This window comes from Xenopus laevis, chromosome 6L (genome assembly GCF_017654675.1).
Source record: "Xenopus laevis strain J_2021 chromosome 6L, Xenopus_laevis_v10.1, whole genome shotgun sequence".
NCBI lineage: Eukaryota > Metazoa > Chordata > Amphibia > Anura > Pipidae > Xenopus > Xenopus laevis.
Window position 1 is genome coordinate 73194936 of NC_054381.1, and position 18979 is coordinate 73213914.

Consider the following 18979-nt stretch of genomic DNA (forward strand, 5'->3'; position numbering starts at 1 on the left):
TTTAATTAAAAGGGAGTCTAAGGGAGATAGCCTTCCTGCTTTCTGGATAATGGGTTTACGGAAAATGGATTCCATACCTGTAATAACTGTCTAATAAAGAATATGTATCATAAGTATGTGACCCCTCCCAGAGCTGCTCTAGGGATACATGAGATGGAAAACTTTTAGCTTCAATATTAGAAAAACAGTCAAAAATAAAAAAAATGTAAATAAAAAAACATCTTAATTTCTTAATAACTGCACTGGGAAAAAAGTGTTCAGAAGGTAACACCCTTTTAAGGTGCCAAATTGCTAGCTCATACAAAACATCAACTTATTCACATGTCAGTCAAGGATGGAGAAAGTGACCAAGGACTGCATCAAGCCAGGTATGCAGCCAGCCAATTACAATTTTGCACCTGAATTCAGTTTATTATCAAACAGATGGGTAATAACTTTCAGATCAGCTCAGTTTTTGCCCAGTCATGCTTACCCTGCCAGTGCAATCACAGGTGATAATTGTTCAAAGCATTCACCTGGCTCACAATCGATTGTCTGACCGTGCAGGTCATCACCATTGGTGTCACTGAAAATATCTTTGCTGGAGTGCTGGGATGAGTCATGTTATGCCACTGGACATCTGATTTGAAATTCTATCTTTTGCTTACTTTTATATTAATATGTGGATTTTTTTCACCTTGGAGATCCAATACCTGTAATGTGTAGAGTCACAAAAATTATATGTTTTCTGCGCTTAAAAATATATTAGTTCAGTGTATGAAAAATTATTTTATAATTATTAGATTTCACAACTTTAGGTAAATTATCCCAAGAAACAAGAATACAGAGTATTTTTCAGCATTTACTGTATATGACACACTCACATTTACGTGAATGGCTAAGGATAATAACTGTGGCACCCAAAGTCTATAAATAAAAGCCAGACTACCATTGATAGATATATGTTGATCATTACTATTACAGTATTCTAAGGAAAAATATAATGTATGACTAGTACTTTGTATTTTATTTTGTCAGTGTTCTACCACTTGTGGATCTGGGTCCCAAAGAAGGACACTAAAGTGTATAGAAAAATATGTTTCTGGAAAATACAAAGAGCTTGGTCCAAAAAAATGTTCACACTTGCAAAAACCAAACATGGAGCTGGAGAAAACTTGCTTGCAGGCTGAATGCCCAAAATATCCCTTCTACTCCATGGTCCATCAGCAAAGAGGTTCCTGGTACTTTTCTGACTGGTCTCAGGTATCTGTTTTTCTCTACTTGATTGGGGAAACATCATAAAAAAAGTCTGAATTTCAATATATATATATATAATATTTCCAGTGTATTATTTATGTGAACACAGATTAAAAATATTTTGGGCTCTTTCACTTTGCCTTCTTTCAATAGACATTAAATGATTTGCATTGAAATAAACATTAAGCAGCATTATAATGTAGATTGTTTTAATAAATTGGTTTAAAAGAAGAAATCCAAATTTCAGATCCCCTTGAACTTACCTAACATTCTACAGTAACTTTGAAAGAATATTTGGAACTGAAGGGGTGGTACACCTTTAAGGCAACTTTTAGTATGTTATAGAATGGCCAATGCTAAGCAACTTTTCAAATGGTTTTCATTATTTATCTGTTATGGTTTTATAGTTATTTGCCGTCTTCTTCTGACTCTTTGCAACTTTCAAATGGGCGTCGCTGACTCCCTTCTAAAAAGCAAATGCTCTGTAAGGCTACAAATGTATTGTTATTGCTAGTTGATATTCCTGATATTTCTGTTTAGCTCCTCTCCTATTCATATTCCAGTCTCTTATTCTAATCATTGCATGGTTGCTAGGGAAATTTGCACCCTAGGAACCATATTCCTTTAAATGCAAATTGAAGACCTGCCGAATAAAAAGCTAAATAACTCAAAACCCACAAATAATAAAAATGAAAACCAATTGCAAATTGTCTCAGAATATCACTCTCTACATCATACTAAAAGTTATCTCAAAGGTGAACCACCCCTTTAAGAGCACGTTTAATTTAGGAAACAAACAAATTTCTATGCCTGAGTGATGTGTAATTTTATTTGTGTAAAAAGATACATAGCTCTAAATAGAGTACATTATCATGATTATTATCCTTTATATATTATTGCCTTATTGTTTGTATAGCACCACTCTTGGTTTACTTGATGTTTAGATGCATTGCTTGTAGAAAAGTTATTTTTACGTTACCATACCTCTACCATGTGACTATGTCCAGCCCAGGATATGGTTTGTATTGCTGCCATCTTTATACTGGTAACCCAAGTACCCCATCTGCAATAATCCTTTCCCATCCAGCCTTGTGGTAGCATCGTTTTTTCATACCTTCCCCTTGTTAATAAAACTGAAGCTAATGTGCTCACAGTGGATTAATGAAGTAGTTTAGCTGTATGTCAAGCTACACACTACTCCAGGGTAACATGTAGTGAGGACAGAATAATCATTCACATCAGTCTCTGCCTCAATGGACTTTACTGTCTGTGTCCAATATACTGTATATGTGTTTGGAATGTGATATGGAACGGGAGTACCAAAAAGAAATGCAAGTGCCATAAGCTAGAACAGGAGCGCCTATACTTTACTAATGCGAGGTCTACTTTTAGTGATGTTGTCCCATTATGATCTAAATCCATAAAAAGCATTGTTAGCATTCTGTTCCATGGACAATATTACTTAAATATTGATTTATGAGAACACGTATTTTGCTATATTGAACAAAACTATTTCTTATGTAAACGTAACATAATAAATATCTGAATAAAAAGCATGAAATACGAAAGTGATTTAGTCAAGCTTTGTTGACAGTGTCTTGAGATCTACTGATCAACAGCTAAAGGTCTACTGGTAAATACCAATCTACCTTTTTGCCACCCCTGAGCTAGAACCTGTGTCTTATGGTGCAAGGCAGCAATGCTGACCACTGTGCTTCTGTAAAATATACAACATTTAATGATACAGGAAAAGATAATTGAAGGATATTATATATTTATTATAATAAAAATTATTTGTAAAGACTCATTTCCCAATATCTATAGAATTATGCAGATTCCTGACTTGCATAGATCAAAATCCTTCAATAGTTAAAAATTTCAATTCACAGCTAAAAAAATAAGCAATATTTAGATGGTAATACGAAAAATGCCCCTGATGGTATGATGACCTTACACACATTTTTGTTAAGTATGCATTTTGAAAAATTCTAAATGGTTAAATATGTCTTTCTACTCCAAATCATTAATTTTAGATATATTTACAAAATTCTCGAAACCAACAAAAACCCTGTTGGACGCAAAGACAATAAATTATAAATTTGACAGAGAACAATTGTGCATTTTTTTATGAAATTGTGCGATTTTGTGTGAAATTTCAGCCTGTGCAAAATGCACAGTGCAATCAATTTATGCAAGTCCATAAACCGCAATTTAACTCCAGAAAAATATTTTTGTAAAGTGTCAATTTGGATGAATTTAGAAATGGTAAATATATCTTTCTGCATCTACTTTTAAAATTAAATTTCTGAAATAATTTTATATGTTATAGCCAGTGGGCACAGGAATACATATTATGTTATAGGTAATGAAATTAAAAATTCTAGTTACAGTATTCTCACTGTGCGATTAATGTTTTTATAGCCAAAAACATCAACTAAAAAGTTATTACCGGTACAAAAGTTTGATCAGTGTTCACACTAGGCACACTGGGCAACTAGCCAAAGTAATATATTGTGCGTGTGTATGGGTGCAAAAGTTTTCTTTTTAAGTGTCTATATGTTATTGTTAACCTGTTTAATAAAAGACGCCTATTTCTAGTGTTCACCACATTACTGCCATTTGGTGTGGTAAATAACCTAATAAGCTTTTGCAATCTATTTTGAGTTTGCAATGTACCATTAGCAATTTATCCAAACAAGTTAAATAAATATACAAGAGTACCTACAAAAGAGATGAGGCAAAGATTAAACTGAATTGCTTGTCTTGCTTATAGTTGAAAAAAGATTAATAAAAAAAAAATATTGAAGGAAAAGAAACATTAAAATTTTTATAACATAATTTTACTCTAAATTCCTTTAGTGATAGAGAAATAATATACCCCATTTACTTTTTCCACTGATTCACTAACAAATACCTTAAACATTTGCTGGAAGTCTCTGAATGTCTGATCACGATGTGGTCAGGCACTGTTACCAGAAGTCATCACATGGCAGATTATTAACAGCTTTAAAATCAGCAACCCAAACAGCAATCTGTTACACACAAGGGAAAGTTGTGCTCACCACTCATTTTTAAAACCATTAGGTGGGGGTGCAATGAGGCTGTGACCAGAAAATACATATAGACAAATACAAGAGTCCTCTGCACTCAACCCATTATCAATATATTTAAGACAGAGACATTTTGTGCATACTGCTACTAAAAAATGCCTTACCCTTTAAACAACACAGGGATTGTTTGTCCATATATTGCAATATATTTAAGCTGGCCAACTATGTCAAAGTCATCCCATATCTGGCCAGTCCTATTCTCAATTTTCATCTGATATATGGACAAACAATCCCTGTTTTGTTTAAAGGGTAAGGCATTTTTCAGTAGCAGTATGCACAAAATGTCTCTATCTTAAATATATTGATAATGGGTTGAGTGCAGAGGACTGTTGTATTTGTCTATAAGCAATCTGTTACACGTCCCTCCTCCAATATTAAAACTAACACCAGCAAGAGAGAAAGAGATATAAATACATACTAGACACTGCATTAGATTTACTGATTTTGAAGCTGTACCACTATAAATCTGCCATATTGTGACTTTTGGTTCTGGACGAAGATGCAATGCTATGCAGGTTGCACTATGCCCAATTACCATATTCTGAGATTTCTAGCAAATATTTTCTAACACACATTTATGGGGGAAAAATGTGGTGGTATAAATAATCTATCTTTAGAGCATTCTAGCGTTTGATTAAGTTCTAAAACATGCCTTCACAATGATTAAACATGCTATAGCTCATAGTACAAGTTGATCCAGGGACTAGTCCGATTGCTATTTTGGAGTCAGGAAGGAATTTTTTCCCCCTCTGAGTCAAATTGGAGAGGCTTCAGTTGGATTTTTTTTGCCTTTCTCTGGATCAACTAGCAGTTAGGCAGGTTAAAAAACTAAAGGATTGAACTTGATGGACGTGTGTCTTTTTTCAACCTTATTTACTATGTTATACTATAACTATACTATAATGCATACTACACTGTAGGTACTATAATGTATGAACTAAAATCTATAAAAGTGTTTTAAATGCATATCTTGGAATTCTAGAAGTTATAATAGGAATTAAAACTAAATAACCTTGGTTCTCTTATAGTGTACTGTAAGCTGTGGCGGAGGTGTGCAGGTTCGCACTGTGCAGTGCCTTAGTAATGGAAGAGCAGCAGCAAGGTGCCCTCCCCATCAAAAACCAGGATTATCGCAAACCTGCAATACTGACTTTTGTCCATCTGAAAAGAAAGGTAAATGCTGTCAAATGTGATCCTTCCACTCCTTTTGTTTAGAGTCCATTAACTGGAAAGTACAGATGTAAGGGGAATTAGAATTATATCCTAGGTATAGAGCAGGTTAAAGCTTCATTTTACATTTGGGGAAAGTGGACAAAACAATTACAAAGCTTCTGTGCTTTTTTTGTAATTGTGGGGATTGTGAATATGTCACTGATTATTTTTATACACGTACAGTATTATTTTTTGATATTTTTTATAAGAAGCATTACATCTATAACAATAATTAATACTGGAAGATAACAAAGGGATTTCTTCCTACCAGACCTCGTTCTATGGCAGATTTATGAAACCCTACAAATGAAAATGTTGCCTTTTAGTCATTACAGGAAAGTTTATGTGAGGGACTTTTTTTTTTTACATTGTTGTAACCCAGAGTAAGCGAAACAAAATAGTTAAGTTGAGGATAAGGTAATAAAAGACACTAGGTCTTGTCACCTGTTACTAAATTCTGTCTGCTGATTGGTTGCCATGGGTGACTAGACTTTACAGCTTAAATAGATTCTTATTAGATTCTATCCCATTAGATACTTAGGAAACATTATTTTTAAGTGTGCTATGCCAATTTAGTAGACCTGCCACAAAAATAAGATGCTAATGCAAATTAAATAATAAATATTAAAAGCTCAGATTAATTACCACAGAGCATCATTTGCAGACTTCATTTTTAAACAGAGTGGCCGAAATGAAACAAACTGCAATTGTGCATATTTTAACTTATCAGACAACCAATGTGTTGAGTGTAAATTACACAATTACACTGGAATTGTGGGGGGAAACACTGCACTATACTCACACATTGAATTCTATTCAAATTGAACTTTGCACACTGCACTTGACCTTGTAATGTGCCCTTTAGACTTCTCTAAATAATGCAACTTTATTGTACTACACAAAACCAACAATAATGTAATATTTGTGTCATATCTTATCTCACAATTAAATTTACAGTTATGGCTACATATTTTCATGTTTTAATTTTAACAAGTCTCACTTTTTCTGCCCCATAGATAATTTTTGCAACGATTACTTCAATTGGTGCTACTTGGTCCCTCAGCATGGCGTGTGCAATCACAAGTTTTATGGCAAGCAGTGCTGCAAATCATGCTCAAAGTCAAATGTATAAACAATAGCTTGTCATTATGAAAAGTAAAACATGCGATTTCCATGCTTGGTACAAGGAGATGCATTGTAATGGACAATTTTCAGGCATATAAGAACCTTTTTAAAAAAAATTTAATCTGAGAATGCTTTTAATATAAAAGGTCAAAATCAAATAAACCATGTTCATAGCCAAAACATTTATTTTCTGCTGACTATTTTTATGCTGGAACCTACATGGAAGCTTTCAAAAGAAAAGTATTGCATTAATAAAGTGTGGACTAAGTTTTACAGATAATTTTGTCCCACATACTGTCTGTACGCTGTAATAAGAACTCTGCTAAAGAGACCTGTTTGTGAGGTTCCCCCTTTCAACATGCCATTAAAATAACACTTACTACAGCTGGATTCAGGCAGTTATAAGTATATTTTAGTTAAATACAAGTTCAATTACAATTTTACTGCCTGCTGTTTAAAACTTGGAACACCAAATCATATTGTAACATTTTATTCAGTGTTGTAACACAGCAAACATGAGACCGTAATTTTACTGTATTCAATCTGCTGGTTCACTTTAAAACAAACACAAAACAAATGGTGCTAACAATAGTTTCCTTACTGCACTGGCATTTTTTTAATAAAATATGATATTTCCAATTTACACTTACATATTACAGGTTTCTAGATGTTTACTTTTCTATTTCTGTAACTTTAAAAAAATTTTGCTGTTTTTCATCGAACACCTTCACCTTTCTTGATACTTCATTTTACAACTTCTCTAAACATTTATTATTACCATTTTACCAGATGGAACAGTTGATTATGTATAGTTATATAGTTAAATCGGGTTGAAAAAAAACAAAGTCCATCAAGTTCAATCCCTTCAAATGAAACCCAGCAACCATACACACACCCCTCCCTACCCTCACAGAAATTATATATACCCATACCTATACTTACTATAGAATTTAGTATCACAATAGCCTTGGATATTATGTTGGTCCAATAAATCATTCATCGATTCGGAAATCCGAATTGATCCCGCCAGCAATTCTAATTCTTGCCGACGGGAAGGCAGTGTGGGGAGATTAGTCACCCACAGTAGAGGAGCTTTGTTGCTGGACGACTAATCTCCCCGTTTTACAGTGCCCAGAAATAGTGATGGGCTGGCTAATTATTGAAAACACAGTCTGTATAACAACTTGGAAACAATAATCTAATCTAATAACCCATGGGATAAATCCTTTATCAGCAGTTATTTTAGCTGTTTCCAGAACACAGAGTACTGGTTATTAGGTCAATAAAAACATCTGTCTTTTTTAAGGTACTTCAACATTGCAGGACAAGGTTACCTTACTGTCAAAATCATTATACAATACTGTTTATTTGTTCAACAATAGATTTTACTGTTAAAAAGCTGCACATTTTATGGCGATAATCTATCTGGATATTAGTTGGTGCTACATTGGATATTTCTGTGCACCCTTCATTTGAAGGGATTTTTTGCCAATAATTGCTGACTTATCGAGTAGGGTTACATCTTGTAAAAGTTATTGCTAAATATTTATAAATTCATTTTAATAAACTTTTTTTTAAGAAAACTGTTGTTGTTCTTTTAACCAGTCAATTCCTATTTTTATAGTATTGCTTATTTATACAGCTCCAAAACATATAGTCACCACCTGTGCATTAATGGACTAAGACTAAAGCTGGCCATAGACACACAGATTCTATCGTACGAATCGAGGATTCGTACGATTTTCGGATCGTGTGTGGAGAGTGCCGACAGCTTTCGTCTGGTGGAGATCGGTCGTTTGGTTGATCGGTCAGGTTTGATTTTGACCCAACCGATCCCGCCGGAGCCCATTGTTATCGGATCGTTCGGGCGAACAATCAGATTACCCCCGTTATAGCCATGCTCGTTAATGGCATATCGGGGAAAGATCCGATCGTTGGCGATGTCGCCAAACAAGCAGATCTTTGCATCTATGGCAACCTTAAGGCCAGAGACAGACTGGAAATTTTATGCAGAACTGAAGTCTTGAGTTCAGGAGGAATTCCTGAGCAACAGACTGTACTCATACAAGGAAATTTGTGTTCTGATATTGAAGGGGCTGTATACCCATGTGTCAACATGAGTTCTAGACTAGAACTTAGTAACATAGTAACTTGAGCTGAACATACAGTACATTTTGCCTGTTTGTTTTAATTATTTCTTGAACTAAACAGGACAACAGAAAAACTGAAACTGCTTTCATTTTCCCAACTCCCTGGTTCTTGCAAACCATTACGTAAGGGGAAAGTGATTAATCATGTGACACATGATGCACAGATATCCCCCCTGCATGACTGACTCCTTCTATCTCTAAGACAGAGACAGAGACAACAAAGGGGGAAAGATTTCATTTAAACTAACTTAGCTGACTACAAGGGACAGCAGAAAAACAATGACCAGTTAGTGTTTTATAATAACAATAAAGGAAAGGTAGATTTTTTTTCAATTAAAAGAATAGGCAGAATACATTTTAAGCATAAGCTCTATTTATTTTGCTCAGTGTATAGAGCCCTGTGGCCAGCATTGTATATCAAGCTGCACTGAAATCATTGATGGTGCAGTAAATCACCATCTGTCTTCTTGCAGTTTTAGTGATGATGACACAGGTTATAGTCTAAAGCTGGCTATACACAAATGAGCAGATCCTTACCCCTTTTGCCACCCATCTTCTTGGCCCCAGGTCCAGTTATGTGGCCCCAGGTCCAGTTAATGGATCATCATAGGGGCCTGTGTAAATCGTAGCGGTAGTGAACTGCATAGGATTATCTAACCCACCCAATGTATATCTGATCATTCCCTAGTCAGATATTGGTTGGGTAGGCCATTGGTTTTCCCCCTACACCAGTAATAATCAGCATGTTTGTGGCCACCTTGAGTGGGGTTTGTTTGTTTGTTTTTGTTAGATCTTTGTTAAATATAGTATTGTTTCCTCAATGAAAAATCTGGATAGAGTTTAAACCCTAAATAAAAAGTAAATAAACAGTGAACATCAGCTTAGGAGATGACATGATTGAGTTCTTATAACTACAAATTGATGGTCATACCCAAAATCTATAATAAGGTTAAATCATTTTGTCATGCCAGATTTCAATGTGATCAAAAATGTACACCATTTACTGTCTAAATTTTTTACATGTAAATTACTTTGGGGAACTGGAGAAACCATTTCTGTCCCAATATTGAGGCTTTTTCAAGATAACAAGAAAAACATTTTTTCTTGGAACAGTTTGTTGTCATTTCTGGATATCTAAGCTACACAGAATAACTGGTGAACCATAATTATTTTAACCAAACCATTTTTATTTTGTTCCTTACCGATAACATTGAATCAGATTTAAAATGTAAGAATGAAGCAGTGCATGTAAAGAGAGTATGTTTTATAAAATAAATATTGGCAGTGTTAAGATTGATCACTGAATATTCAGATAATATTTTTTACTGACAATAAATAAATGTCTTCTGATATTACAGTGGACATCCTGACTCCGATATGAAAAAAGTAACTTAAGGAGTAGTAATCTTATACACCACCATGATAAAGTTAATGCTACACCAGCAGTATCTCTGGCAAGGAAGGAAATGATTATGTTACATATCAATTTGATACAAACCGCAAAATAACAGCTGTCACATTTAGACACTGTGAAGAATTTGCATGTGTGGATGTAAAGTAACTGAAAACATGGCAAATGTATTTTACTATGGTAGACTAGTGCAGTGGCAAGGAAATAGAAAGCCTTGTGTATATTTCATCATACAGCACCTTTCTCTTCCAAGAGAAAAACATAGGTAAAACAAAGATCATTTGTTTTAATCCAGCATGATTGTATAAAATGCACAAGGTAAAATTTACCAAAATCTCATATACTCCGTCACATGGGTGTATCTAATAAACAGAGTTGTGCATGTGTATAATAACGGTACTTAATTTTATATATATATATATATATATATATTTTATATATATATAATTATAAGCAATTAATAGCACCTATACATTTGGCATATTTATTCATCTCAATTATAGTGCAAAAACAACATCCATATGTAGGTAGTATTTAAACTCTTTTATGCACAAGCTTTCAAAGCATCCCTTACTACACAGTCCACAGTTAGTGGCAATACCCACTGCATGCCATCCCTACCTCTAAACCCATTTTCCTGTTAGGTTGTATGTAGGGAGTTGATCACTATGGAGGTTCGTGATGCAGGCAGATACCTAATTGCTATTTTGCTACACACACAACTGATTTGCTCTGCTGTCATTCAGAATGAATTTTATGATTTGAAATAGTTTTTGCCATTTCAACTGCTTTTGCTCAGAATCTGAGTTTATTGTTTAGATTGATGAAATACATTAGGCAGGATTGTGTAACAGTCATTAATGTAGATTTAGTTATCACTAACTAACATTAGAGATCAGTAAAGATGAAGTTATAAAGGACTGGTTGTAAACGTAATTAAGAATGTTTCACTTGCAAAACAGCTGCAAATTTATCACATAAAATTACCCTAACAGACTTTTTGGCTCCTATTAATATCACACCTTTCTTGTTTATGCAATCCTTTACTCTTCATATTCTAAACATACATAACCAAGTTCTAATAATTGTAACAGACTGAACGATTCTGGGTAAATGATCAGGTTATTATTCTCTCTTCACACATACTCCATAAAGAGAAAAAGGTGATTATTATAAAGGGGAATCTGATCTCCAATTGTAATCGTAAAAAGAGAAATTGAAAAAACACCTAGTGCATACCAAGCTGGAACAGCCATCTTAATTTTTTTCAACAACTTTCAACAAAACTGCACATCTGTGTTTGTATGTGTGGTGTTTATACAAATGGCCTGTAGATGTCACTGTGCTCAGACTTATACTGTGCATACTTCCTGACAGCTTGAAAGTGAAAGTTACTGTTGTGTAATGCCTTCATGAGTCTGCTAATAAAGCACTGTTATACTCTACTCAAAACATAACAGTATGTACCGAGCCACATGATTGGAATTAGTGAATAAGCTATAAGGGATCAAAGACCATTCTTTTACATCCAAGATGCAGTTTAAAGTATAAATCACTTTAGATAATGTAACAAAGGTTGCAAAGTTTGCTACAGGTCTAGTCGCCTATCAGCAACCAATAGCAACCAATCAGCATGTAGCAGTTGCTGGTCACCTGTTTAAAAATGACAATTTAAACACATGTGGTGGACATAGAAAGGGTGCACAGAGCATTGAGACCTAGAGGCTTACCAAGTGATAAGCCCAGAAACATTATTTGTTGCCTATCCAGGTTCCCAATCAAGGAGAACATATTATTTACAGCAAGGAAACTAGAGACTATTTAATTTAATACAGAAGTGATTTTTTTGCAAGACCTCTCATGGCATACATTACAGCAATGAAAACTAGTGAAACCAGTAATAGGAGCACTTCAGGCTAAAAGATAGGCATTTAATTGGGGGTAAACATTCAGTATTCAAGTGACCAAGGATGGTAAAACATATACTCTTTCATCACCTGAGGATTTAACGGTGTTCTGTCAAGCTTGCAGCATCGAAGATGGATGGACATCACTTAATGGATCAAATTTACCCAGATGCCTCATGTTCCTGCTTTCCTTCAAAGGGATCCCTGGACAGAAGTCTCTATACCAAAAAGTAAGAGAAATGAACAAAAGATGACACCTGATAAAACCAGTACAAATAAGAACTGAACAATTCCAGATACAATAGGAAATTACAATTCTGGACTAAATATGCTGTGATGATAGTCTACTAGTTTAATGTAACTGTAGATAATATTTAGCTGGAGGATATGGAAGAGCCCCACCATAGCTTGATGCTTCACCCTCCCAGGGGTTTTGGCAGACTGGTTCTGTCATATTAATCTATATCACACTTTAGAATTATAAGTACTGTATATTGTTGATAATTTTCAGTTATGAATTATTTCTATGTTTTGCTGGTTAATGTTTTTACCATGTTACAGGTTAGCAAAATACCATAAATGTGGCTGTAAGTGTAGGGTACATAGCTTTGACAACTTACCTCTTTTTTTGGACTCAAGATGGCTCACCTTCTTAATGTTCTTTCTTGGAACTCGAATGGGCTAACAGAAACCAAGCTCTTTGAATATAAAAATTTCTAAATACAGAAATTCGAGGGGCTAGTGGTATTAGGAGGAGATCTTAACATGGTGCATAACCCATTATTAGATATTTCCAGAGGAAAATCCTCCTTACCATTTTCAGCATTAAATATGGCACACAAAAAAACTTAAGGAAATTTCGCCTAATTGATACTTGGCGCTTTTTGCACAACAATGAAAAAGATTACACTTTTTTGTCTCATGCTAAACAAGTCTATTCAAGGCTTGACAACCTATTCTTATCTCAACATCACCTTGGGTGTCTGACTAAATAATACAATAATACAAATCCATGGAGGTGGAAAATTTAGGAAAATACAAATTTAACTAAAAAAATTGTGCAGGCATTTAACGAATACTACAAAAAGCTATTTAATATAGATCCCAAACAAAGTGAACTGAACAAATTGCAGTTTAAAAACATAATTAAACTATATCTTAAGGTCAGTACACTTGTAGTTACAGATTGCAGGAAGCGGAACACAAGCGTCGGGAGTAACATTTTTTAGTCTGGTGCTATGTGTGTTACAGCTGCTTCTGGAACAGGAAAGGAGAGAGCCGCCATCTTGGAGGACCACATGGCGCACTTTGGCTACTGAGCAGAAATGGATATTGCCAGCAGCCATCTTGAAACTGTGAGTTGCACGCTTACTAGGCTGCAGAGCAGAAGAACACCTATGGCCATGCGTGCTTTCTGAGGCCAGTGTTTGCTCAAGCACACATATCCGATTAGCTGCAGAGGCTGGATCACTGCTTGAGCAGGTGGGAGAATCGATACCCAGAGAGGACAACCACAGCCACGCAAGCTGATGGCCTGGACACCAGGGTGCATCAGGAATTACCAGGAGCTGGTTCAGGTGATTCTGCTCCACCTCCATATAGTGTTGAGGGGTTCTCTTTGACGCCTATGGAGGCCTCCACCAGCCCGGGCCACCTACAGCAGGCAGATCACCATGACCCTGCAGCCTCAGGAGGGGCAGCTGCAGTACCAGGAACACTTGGAGGGCAGGCTTCCCATGTGGTATGTCTATTTAGACCCCAGAAGGCTATATTGGAAGGGTCCCCCTGGGAGGATGAAGTTGTAGAGGCGGATTGTCCCATTGAACGTGCCCTTCTGGCGACCAACAATGCCAAAAGTGTGTGCAGTCAGTTACATCAGCCAGTACTGTTGCAGGTGCCCTTCCTGCAGAGGATGCTATGGCGCTGGTGCTGCTGCGTCCAGTCATGGTCCAGGATGTATATACATTTTGGGTACTTCCCAGTGATGCGCCCCCATGGGAGGGTGATCTCAAAGGTGCAGAGAAAATAAACCTGGAGGTGAAGTGCTGGGGCTATTTTATGCCTTTTGCCCCAGAGTGGAATACCATGAGGCCCATCTCAACGAATGGATCCAGCAGGATATTCTGGAGTACTTGAAACTGGATAAGACCAGTCTTACCCATCCAGATTGGGAAGCCCGGAGAAGGGCACAACAGCAAATGCAGGAGTGCGCACCACCACATGGTGTGCAGTTTGAGCAAGAGAGCACCGGAATGATTTTCAAACAAGGATGTCTCCACTCCTGATGAAGGATTTGTGGAAAAGCCTACTATTGGGGGAATTTAATAAAATTCGGTAACAGAAAAAATATTCGCAATGCAAAATTTATGCCTCTGTGCGAACAAATTTGCCTTTGTGCAAATTTAATCTAGCTTTTGTGAACCTGGAAACCAAAAGTGGAAGAAGGTTTGCAAATTTTATAGTTAGCTCCAGTGCGCAGTGAATGTAATAAAACTTCTTACTGAAAAAGTTGTTATGTTTGCTCCAAAAGATTACGACACCTTCAAGCACTTCTTAAAATTGGGCAATGCGCAATTAAAATTCGCAATGTGCAATTACAATTCGCAATGTAATAAAAGTTTAAGGAAGAGTATTACATTGCGAAATGAAAATTTTTATTCTTATTTGTGATAATTGTTTTGTTCTTTGCAACATATATTACATTCCCCCATATGTGTCTTTTGACCATGCTTGACACTGGTTCCACAAAATGATCTAGAGACATGGTGAATCTTTCTTATTCAGTGGAAACAAGTGCTGAATAAGCCAGACTGTTAAGCTGTTGACTGATGTATTGCTTACTGTTTTCAAGTTTACAAAAGGTTCCTGTCATGCAGTATGAAATACTTTTGCACCTTTCACGTGGCTGTCTCATTGATACAGGCAGCATCCCCTGTGTCTGAAATCTTGCAGGATTTGTTGTCTACCGCGCAGAACTGTTTTCTAATTGACAGTTCTATTTTAAAGGGATACCGTGATGGGAAAAAAAAATTTTTCAAAATGAATCAGTTAATAGTGCTGCTCCAGCAGAATTCTGTGCTGAAATCCATTTCTCAAAAGAGCAAACAGATTTTTTTATATTCAATTTTAAAATCTGACATGGGGCTAGACATTTTGGCAATTTCCCAGCAGACCCAGTCATGTGACTTGTGCCTGCACTTTAGGAGAGAAATGCTTTCTGGCAGGCTGCCGTTTTTCCTTCTCAATGTAACTGAATGTGTCTCAGTGGGACATGGGTTTTTACTATTGAGTGTTGTTCTTAGATCTACCAGGCAGCTGTTATCTTGTGTTAGTGAGCTGCTATCTGGTTACCTTCCCATTGTTCTTTTGTTTGGCTGCTGTGGGGAAAAAGGGAGGGGAGTTATATCACTCTAACTTGCAGTACAGCAGTAAAGAGTGATTGAAGTTTATCAGAGTCACATGACTTGGGGCAGCTGGGAAATTGACAAAATGTCAATTTTGAAAAAAACATTTTTTCCCATGACAGTATCCCTTTAAGGACTAAGTGAATTGACATTTTTGCAGTTCAGACATATGCCACAACCATGATGTAATGGTGCCTTTTGTTTTCTATTTGCAATGTTTGATTTCTGTTCATGCATAACTCTCTATTGATGATTATATCAATCTGGCTTTTAAATTGCCTTAAGCTACCCAATGGGGCATGGTGATTTAAAGCATCCTTGCTGTTGTTCTGTGTATTTTCTATGTCTGTGGTTGTGAATGTGTATGCTGGGTCTGCTTTGTGTGAAGCACGAGGATGTGCCTTATTTAAGCGGGAGTGAATGTAAGGGGGTGGACCAAGTAATTGTGTGAATAATGGTACAACTGAAAAATACAAGGTATAAAATGTTGTTGAAATGTTGTTTATAGCTAGTGCAAGTTACAGTGTTAGGATGTCATAATATGGTATTCTTTTACAGCAGTCATTGTGCCCTGGCAAGTCTCGGGAGGGGGTGTTGTGAACCATGTTGATGTGTAAGTGACAATCATTGGCAGACAACGAGGATGTGACTGATTTTCAAAAGGAGTGTGAATCGTTAAATTAATGGTTAATGTAAGTAGTCTGGCCACAGATGGAGCTAAAGAGTTAAGAGGTAATGTAGCACACTCTAGGAATGTGAGGTGAGATAGGGTAATTAGTAGGGGCAGCTGTAGCCCCAACCAGGAGTAAATCAATATAGTGGCTCAGTAGGTGCCTCTCCAGTCAGGGTTGAAGTAGATAGTTGAGGCACTGGGAGAAAAAGTGAAAAGTCTCCCACCGGAATGCATCTAGCAAGGCTGGTCTGGACAAGGCCCTGGAAAGAGGTATGTGTTGACTGGACCGCTAGTAGGACACTGGAGGGACTGGGAAGTGTACTTGAGATGTGTGCAATTATCCAGGATGCTGTGCACTGTGAATTTATGTCCTGTGGGAGTGCTCCTGCCTGTGACCATTGTTAATAAACAAGTTTCTGTTATATTGCAACTCCCAGCATCCTGTGTCTTAGTGTGAGCAATTTACCAGAAGTACTGCTTACATACGACCTGAATTATAAAGCTCTATTAGGTGAAATGGATAAACTGCTAAAATCTTGGTGCAATAAAAGGTTTACATGGCTTGGAATTATTATAAATTATTATTATACTTCTTCTCTACTCTTCCAATCCCAATCCTGAAAGAGTTTTATTACGAAACTATGTAATATTCAATATAGCTATATTTGGGCAGGGAAAAGAAGAAGACTAGGAAAATCCACTCTATATAAAACTAAAAATCAATTGGGTTTGCCAGTTCTGGAATTATATTACCAGGCTAGTTTTTTTGACCAATGCAATTTAATATAAAAAACTAAATTCAAAAGTGCATTGTAGAGATATGGAAAATGCTTGGACAGTGGACAAATTGACATCTCATCTGGGTTAGAAGACAGAATATACTACCCCAAATCTTAACACATCCTCAAAAATTACCTAGATATATGACACAAGGAAAATACTCAATAATCCAAAAACGTTTTCTCTATATTCATGCTGTTTAAAAATCAATTTATTGTATTTTATTGAAATACATGACCCCACATGGAGCTAAACATGTTTCATGCTTACCCAGCACTTAATCTTAGGCAAATTCCAGAAGGGAAAAGATAAATACTAAATTTCAATTAGCCCATTACGCTTCTCCCCTGACCCCGTTAATGAACAATATTGAATACTTACCAGGCATTGATGATAAGGCATACGATAGGGTGTTTGGCCTCTAAAATCTTCAACTGAGGCCACATGATGGGCACCAAAAATAATTGCACCTCCTTATCCTAAAAAACAAAGAAAGTTAGTCAGTTAGTTAATTGAATCATTATATTGCCTCTTTACCAATTGATAATCTTATGTGTAGAGCTAAATTTGCCCAATAGATGACCTAATAAGACATGGGCTTTTGTTAATATATACAGTATATATATTATATATTTATAATAAGATCCTATTGGATTATAAATATACAAAATCTTGGGAGACTGACTGGCAAACAGTAATCCCAGAACAAAATTGGTATGATATATTTCGATCAGTTATGAAATGCTCACTAAATGATAGACATCAAGAGCTATAATATAAATTGCTTTCAAGGTGGTATAAGACTCCAGTGCTTTTTTACTGGTTGGGATTAATCCAGACTGACAAATGCTGGCGGTGCGACGCATCACCAGATACACTGGAACATGTCTGGATGACATGTTCGGGAGTACATACAGTACTAACTGGGCACGGGTCCAAAATATTTGTGAGGCGGTTATTGGTTGTCACTTTGCATTTTCTTCTGTATCAGTTCTATCTTCTATAAACTGGAACTAGAAGGGAAAAAAAGGACCAGTGACATCAAAAAATGTAATTGTTTAAAAGTAATAAAAATATAATGTAGTGTTGCCCTGCACTAGTAAAACTGCTGTGTTTGCTTCAGAAACACTACTTTTGCTTATACAAATACACTGCTGTGTAGCCATGGGGGCAGCTATTCAAAGGAGAAAAGGCTCAAGTTACACAGCAGATACCAGATAAACTATGTAGACCATAATGGTGTTATCTGTTATACACTATTTATCCTGTGCCATATGGCCTTTTTTCAATTTCTGTGATTGCTAGTCAGTAGCTTGTTTATATGAACTATAGTAGTAGTAGTAGTAGTAGTAGTAGTAGTAGTAGTAGTAGTAGTAGTAGTAGTAGTTTCTAAAGCAAACAGATCAGTTTTACCAGAGCAGGGCAACACTACATGGTATTTTCATTACTTTAAAACACTTTAATTTTTTGGTGTTACTGTTCCTTTAATATAGTTGCTTTTAGCAGCAAAGGTAGTTATACCCCTCTATTGGAGAAGTAATACATTTCCACCAATAGAGAAGTGGTTACAAATAGTTAATGAATTATGCCTTATGACTGAACTAACTGCACTCTAACACAATAAGCATATTGTGCATTATGCAACCTGATATCCTTGGAAAGAACATATGAATAAACAGACTTGAATGCCTTTAATAGAAATATACCTGCAAAATGAACAATTTTGCTAATAGAATCCTGGTTTATACTAACCTCTGCTTTTCGTTTCATATTTTTTTAATGAACTTAGTTTTTGTGTGATATTATTCAGTGCTCACTCAACTTTAGGCATAAAATGTGTTATGTTTTGGTAGCCGAGGATGAGTAGAGTATAACAGTGCTTTATTAGCAGGCTCGTGCAGCCATTACACAACAGTAAGCAACTCTAACACCACAAGCTGTATAAAAGGTATGCACAGTATAAGTCTTGAG

General features: G+C 36.0%; 1 protein-coding gene across 1 annotated transcript in view; it reads left to right on the top strand.

Annotated features, from left to right (window-relative positions):
• adamts16.L (ADAM metallopeptidase with thrombospondin type 1 motif 16 L homeolog) overlaps positions 1-8259 on the top strand; it is a 152382-nt gene extending 144123 nt beyond the window's left edge. Inside the window, exons 21-23 of the mRNA XM_018266846.2 lie at positions 1018-1242; positions 5375-5519; positions 6575-8259. Coding sequence (XP_018122335.1) covers positions 1018-1242; positions 5375-5519; positions 6575-6690 — 486 coding nt within the window. The 3' untranslated portion in view covers positions 6691-8259. The remainder of the gene's footprint in view (positions 1-1017; positions 1243-5374; positions 5520-6574) is intronic.
• The last annotated feature ends 10720 nt before the right edge of the window (positions 8260-18979 follow it).